The sequence below is a fragment of the Anneissia japonica genome, unplaced genomic scaffold, assembly GCF_011630105.1.
Source record: "Anneissia japonica isolate Jap-2015-1 unplaced genomic scaffold, ASM1163010v1 scaffold6314_len194445_cov122, whole genome shotgun sequence".
NCBI classification, from domain to species: Eukaryota; Metazoa; Echinodermata; class Crinoidea; order Comatulida; family Comatulidae; genus Anneissia; species Anneissia japonica.
Window position 1 is genome coordinate 39415 of NW_022713816.1, and position 7128 is coordinate 46542.

Sequence of the window (7128 nt, forward strand, 5' to 3'; positions counted from 1 at the left end):
GAGAGCTGAGAGTGTGGCACGTAACGTTTGGTCGACTCCAACACCACCAAGCAGGAGAAAATGAGGGGTGCAATTGTTACATCATTAAGCTTCGGGCTTACTTTTGCTGTTGTTGGTCATGCTTACTATCAGAAAAAACAATTTTACCCGTCAATGGTGTATCTAACAAAATCAAATGCAAGCATGGCGGTAAGTTTGTTAATTCCAAATATTCCGGGCCTAGCTAGGCCTATCTATGCTAGGTTAAGCCTAGTAGGCCCTCCTAGGCCCATGTCTAGGCCTAGGGAGGGCCAGGCTAGGGCCTAGGGAGGGCTAGGCTAGGGCCTAGGCCTAGCTAATCCTAGAGGACTTAGGCTCATGCCTCCCTAAAATACAGGCTAACTTCTACCCATGCAAACTCATACCGAGATTTTGGCAATTACCTCATCATAGGCCTAGGCCCTAGGCCTACCCGTGATTTATAGGACCTATCCTATTAAGTATTATCTATACTCCGCTGTAAAGTTTTGTAATTGTGTGGATAATACCTCAGGCTCAAAACCGGTTTTGGACAAAACGGCAATAAGTCAAAACGGCACTGACCAAAACGATGCTAAACAATTTTGTCATAAAGGTAAAAATGCGAAAAAATTAACTAATTATAAACAATAAAGTGTACTACGATAACTACGGTAAAAATAAGGTTAAATAGCATCAGCAATAGTATCATTAACAATATAATAATAATAATAATAATAGTCATACAAATTCAATATTTGAATTGGGGATGGGGGAGGGGTTTGGTGAGAAAACAATATAAAAGCAGTAAAACATTTAAACAAATAAAACTTTCAAATACAGACAAAATGAGGGTAAACAATTTATGTCACAAAAGTACAAAAAGGGGAAATAATAATAATAACAAACAATAAAATTGGGAATAACATGGCAATATTCGTTTTGTCTATCTGGACAATTTCAAAACGATTCAGAATATTATAACCGGGCCCTTGCCCGCTGGCGCTTGCTAGTCTTGGCATTGATTTCGCTCCTTTACCATTTTTTTCCCTAGGTCTAATTTTTGCATGGAGGATATATTCCCCGCTCAGGCCTTACCTTACAGTCTAGCGGTAGTGTAGGACCGTTTCGGCCAAGAACAAATTCTTATGGATGGAGCACATTTTGTAGTGAATAGTATGTTTTTAGTTGGTTCATTTCAATTCATAGAATAACTAGGCTAATAAAATAAATATCATAGTATTATTATTAATAAGTACTGATAATAATATAGCATTTAACAAATATTATGGGTATTGACTTAAAGGTGATAAAAAGACTGGGAAAGGCAAACAATTTGTTTTATTCATCGTCAATTCGCCAAGTGAAACATAGGCCAGGCGTAACATACAAGAAATGAGTGTAATTCGTAAATAACAAACTTAAATTTCTCATTTAAACTATATGGGTGATTTAAGGAAATTTGATTTTTATTTCAGTAAAATAATCTTTTAACATGTTTCTGATTGAATGTAGTTTCAAACAATCTTATATATAATTATATAAATAATAGACATACAGTACAGTGAAGTTTATTTTCAGCAAAGCCTCACTAAAAATGTATGTCCCAATTGTGTTTCTACAAATGTCCATATTTCGTAATTCGTAAAGTAAGTAATTCGAAAAAATAATTATGTCTTTTAAATGTTAAAAATTAAAACCTACCGTACATATAAAACCATAAATTCATAAAATTAAGACTTTTTAGACTAAAAAAATGTATCCCTAAATTTTGATCAGCTCCATCACAGTGACTTTGGAATGCTATAGTTGGTAACAAAATGACGTAAATGAATTATGGATCAAACCATTTTGGATGTAGGAGAATACCGTATGGATAAAAAAGCAAACTATAAGATATTTCTAAAGCAAAATGGCTCACTCGCACAGCTCCTGTATTTGTTGGACTTGATGTACTGGGTATAAAAGTGTTATATAAGTTGGGGAGTATTTTAAGACTTTTTTCTTTAAACAAAAAAGTTCATTCATATCGTACACGTTAGTCATCATCTTTTCATATACCAAAAGTAAGACTTAAATCTAAGCTAACTACAGTTATCTTTTACTGTCCAAAATACTGGCTGACTCCCTCTTTGAAAGATCAAAATTCACTGTTACATTCAAGGCTCAACTGAAACAATAAATTTTGCCCACATATCAATCAACAGAATAGTTACTCTATTATTATTACTATTTTGTTGTATGTTGTTATTTGTTATCATTATATCATATCTTACACTGTACAGTATTAACGATTTATGATTTTATGATTTTTGTTTTTTCTTATTTTTTTTATTTTTATTTTATTTTATTTTATTTCATTAATTTATTTGTTAGTTACCAGACCAGCTTACAGGTATTGTCTTCTTGGTTTCGGCATTTGTACCCTAGTTTGAATGAATAAAGTAGTATCAAGTTATATCAAACGCTTAGTATTATTAAAAGTCCACGGCAAACATTGATTAGGGTTGTTGTACAACATAATGGTTATATCCTTTGAAGGAAATACAAAATATGAAACATTTTTTTTTCATGATTTTCTGAAACACTAAATATTCACTATACTGAAGAATGACCCTTATAAGATAAGCCTATTTATTTAAAAAGGAAGATATATTTTAATAAGACAAACAAAACATACTTACTTTCCTAATTTTCTGCATCGGAAATACATTACAGTGAACTGGTTTGTGGCCAAAATTGATTGCATTTGTACAGTATCATATTGTACTGTACCAAAAAGCATAGACCCTAGCCTAAAGGTCTAATATAATAGTAGTTTAAGCTACTGAGGCCTATTAGGAAGGCTGGGCAGTGTTGTACGGTTTCGGTAGTAAGGAACACTAACAACAGTGGGATGCCAAAACTCTTTGAAATTTAAGTTTAATAATATATTTTGTCACAGTGGCGGATCTAATTTGCGGGGGTGAATAGGGTAGCTAGCCAGCCCCCTTTGTTTACCGTGAAAAAATAATAATGGTCACTCTTCTTGTGTGTGTGCTTCTCCTGTACTCTGGTAAAACATACACTTTCTATTTTAAGTACTTTTTTCTAGCAGTCTACTAATTCCAAAAAAAATTGTCAAATGGGAGGGGATTCCCCTCTCAAAACCACCCCCCACTCCCCGCTCGGTCCTTCTCAGCTCCCATTATTCATCCCCCCCCCCCAATTGCTAAATTCTAGATCCGCCACTGTTGTCATCTCATTAATTATATTCTTACTAAACTCTTTAATTACAATATATTATGTTTAATTCTAATGTTTAATGCAGAACTACATTGAAAATATTTTATTTGCATAGCTGTAGAGTACCACAGTCATGTTGTCACAATGCCAGCTGGCACTCTCTGTTGTCAACGGACGTTAGTTACCGTTCATTACGCCTGAATGACTTCATAGGCTTTCTGGAATAGGCATTTTAAAATCTAATATTTTACCATCAAAATGTACTAAAAACACAAAAGCTTGCATTATAGTTATGGAACACACATTTAATCATCAATTAAAATTTACAAAGAAAAAGTAAGATACATCTAAATAATTATGTTAGAAATTGGTATCAATGGTTTGTCAGGGATGAAAATGGCATCCAGTTGAACCCTCTTTGCAACAATAGCAACGGAGTAGTATCACATGGTATCATGACGTAACACAGTAGTACTCTATATTAAAAACCAGCTTCACAGAAAATTGCTCAAAATAGGTACAGTACGTAGAATCGTAAACTAGCTGCAGAATAACATTGCTAATATTGAGACATAGGCCAAGAACTAATAGCATGCAAAATTTGCGCTGCTCTTATCGTTTTTGAAAATGCATAAACAGATTTCTAGGTATAGGTTTTTGCTTTGTCCCCTGTTCCTCCTCCAAGGGCATCTATATTTCAAACTTAAGGTAATGGTTATGGGGCACCCACAAAATATAGGTCAGGGCTAACTATTATAAACATGGCAGTTTGATATCAGAACATTTTTCAGAAAAATAACATTAGTGACTCTTTCACTAGCAATTGTAATTTTTCAAATTTATATCCACAAAGAAAAATGAAATAAGTTTGAATTATTTTCTCTTGTTATACAGGTATTGTACTTACAAGCATTGGTCTTTGTTGTACTAATGGGAAAACTCTTCAAAAAAGTGTTTTTTGGCCAGTTACGAGATGCTGAAATGGAAGTAAGTAGTAATAATTATTAGCCGACCATGTGTATGCTGATTGCAAATTTCAGGTAGAAGGTGAAAACCCCGGAAACGGTTAATCAGATAGAGATTTTTGAATATTAAATAAAAAACTGGCGAAAAAAGAGGAGTAACTACCTTTTGTCCCAGAATTAGAACATTTATATTGTGTTTTAGAAAAATCAGTTGTGCGGTGCATCAAACAACTTTTTCCCTTTGGAGCCATCTTGAAATTTTAGTTTGAAGAGAAATATAATGAATTCCTCACTCGACGGTTTTAAGTACTGAGAGACTTTGCTATAAACGCTATATAAATCTAACATAATTACATAACAACATTACTTAAAATATGCCTTTTTTAGAGTAAAATTCTGACTCTGACAGACTCAAACACAAAATAAAAATATTGTTGCTTGCAAAAGTAAAAAAAAAAATAAGTGAGAAATTTGTAAGTAAAAGCTGTTAAAATTGTTAGAGGGTGATAACATTTAGAATCTCAAATTTTTAAAGAAATATTATTTACGATGAAAAATATATGCTAGTATATATGAAGTATGTTTAAAATTACTATGGAAATAATGAAAAGCCTGTGGTAGGAGGGAGAGAAAATATCAGTTAATGAGAGAAGTCAGTGTGATGGCATTTCAGCATACTATGAATGAAGGTGATGATTATCATATTCCCACATCTTAATCTCTTATTTTTTTCAATTTGTTTTCTTTTTTTTTTAACAGCACATGATTGAACGATCCTGGTATGCAGTGACAGAAACCTGTCTGGCATTTACAGTATTTCGTGATGATTTTAGTCCACGCTTTGTTGCCATGTTCACTCTTCTTTTGTTCCTAAAATGTTTCCATTGGTTGGCTGAGGACAGGGTGGACTATGTAAATTCTTCTAATTATTATTCTTATTATTAGTGAAAGAAAGTATAGATTGATAACATCAAACAGATAGGCCTACTGTCCAGCAAATTGCAGTGTATACAACAAACCAAAGAAACAGCATAGAAGTAAAAAGAAAAATGAGAGGGAATGGAGATTTTCCAACATAGAGTTTGGCTGAACATCAGTAGGGCATTGGGTCTGATAAAATGTGTACTTTCTTCATAATTGAAATTAAAATCAGTGGCTTTATACTACATCAATAAAGTCATGTTGAATCATTTTAGGTAACATAACATAAATTTAAGGAATAATGTGTTACGTTTTTAATAAAAGTTATTTATCCCATAATTCATAGAATGTTGTTTGCAATGTTTTTTTCATTTTTCATCAGCATAACAGTGTTTCATTGGATTTTATTATTTTTTTAGATGGAAAGAAGCCCAGTGATTTCCTGGATATTCCACATTAGAGCCATCAGTAAATATCAACAGTGTTTTTTTTTGTAATAAAATAATAAAAATAAATAAATACTGTAGCCTGAAACCTGCATCAAACTATATACAGTATATAAAAAATTCACACAAGCAGAAGTGTTGCATGGGACGTGTCTTAAGAAAAATTGAGCAAATGTTGTCTTCTATGTGAATGTGCATTTACTAAGATTAACACATGTCTGGTCAAAAAATCAGACATCACAGAGGCCAGGTTTGTAACACTCCAGTGATAATATATATTTATACCTAGACCACATAGTAAGCCAGTTTGTCTATAAATATCTTCCTTGGACCAAATGAAACAGCAAGCAGATTGAAATAGAAGAGCAACTAGGTTGTCAAATAGCATCGGGACGTATGAGTTACGAGAAAAGAATACAATTCATATGTATTATTTTATATAAGAAGAGATTAAGAGCTTTTTCGGTTTTAAAGCCAGTTGCCAGAGGGAAGAAATGTTTTGATATGTTGGAATTGTATAACTGATTTTTCTAAGGCCCAAAAAATGGTGTGGGATACTAATTTTTTAATATTTAAAAAACGGGGGGAAATATGTGAAAAAAATTTTGGTCATCCCTTTCTCCCAGTTTTTTAATATTCAAAAATCTGTATCTCATTAACAGTTCCTGAGTTTCTTCGTCAAATGCCCTATTTCTGTCTTACAAAAGTCAATTTTTTCCTCTGGAGCATTTAAATTCTTGGTGATATCCTAGACCGCAGTGCAGCATGGTCCTTGATAGTGTCAACATTAATTCCAGGAATAATGGTTGCCTGTGCTTTCATCATCGTGAATCTAGCTTTTTTTCACTCAGCATCCATCAGGCTGCCTTGAGCATAAAAAAAAACAGTATTTGATGCTTACTGGATGATATTTTTGATTCTTTGTAATTATGTTATTTTTTCTCCAGTGATAATGGTTGTTCTAAGCCTTCTTGACTTGTGGTTTATTAACAATGCATACTACTATACACTTACCAAAGGTGCCTCTGTTCAGCTTGTCTTTGGATTTGAGGTAAGGCCATTTTTCAGACATAGAGACCAAAGCTTTATTCTATAATGAGAACCCAAGTTTAGTAACTGTTTTGTTGTGATTGCTATTGATACTGTTGCTTATTTATTTATTTATGCCTGTGATTCTCAGTTTCACCAAATATCTCAGTATGTTCAGACTTGAACAAAAACAAGATGAAAATATTGTTAAAAATACAGAGACTTCATATTAATTAAGGACTCAAATATGATTATTACTTAAATACGGCCATCGGTGAAAGTACAACAATAATATTCTGAAGGATAATGTATTATTTTAATATCAAATATCATGCATATTGGTTTGGTATACCATTCTTGTATTTTTAATTAAATGTAGATTTTTATTAGTTTAGCTTAGCTTTCAAATCTTAGTTTGGTATTATTACTAGCTTGATTTGATTGATTAATTGGTTGATGATTGACATTTAATGATGTATGTTTATTTTCACAGTATGCTATCCTATTGAGTGTTGTTGTAAATGTTTTGTTCAAGTATATTCTGC

General features: G+C 32.6%; 1 protein-coding gene across 1 annotated transcript in view; it reads left to right on the plus strand.

Moving 5' to 3' along the window:
* Position 1: 1 nt before the first annotated feature.
* LOC117108798 (E3 ubiquitin-protein ligase synoviolin B-like) overlaps positions 2 to 7128 on the plus strand; it is a gene marked incomplete in the record, with an annotated part of 17478 nt that continues 10351 nt past the window's right edge. Inside the window, 6 exon segments of the mRNA XM_033250944.1 lie at positions 2 to 189; positions 4117 to 4209; positions 4947 to 5099; positions 5528 to 5576; positions 6502 to 6605; positions 7077 to 7128. Coding sequence (XP_033106835.1) covers positions 61 to 189; positions 4117 to 4209; positions 4947 to 5099; positions 5528 to 5576; positions 6502 to 6605; positions 7077 to 7128 — 580 coding nt within the window.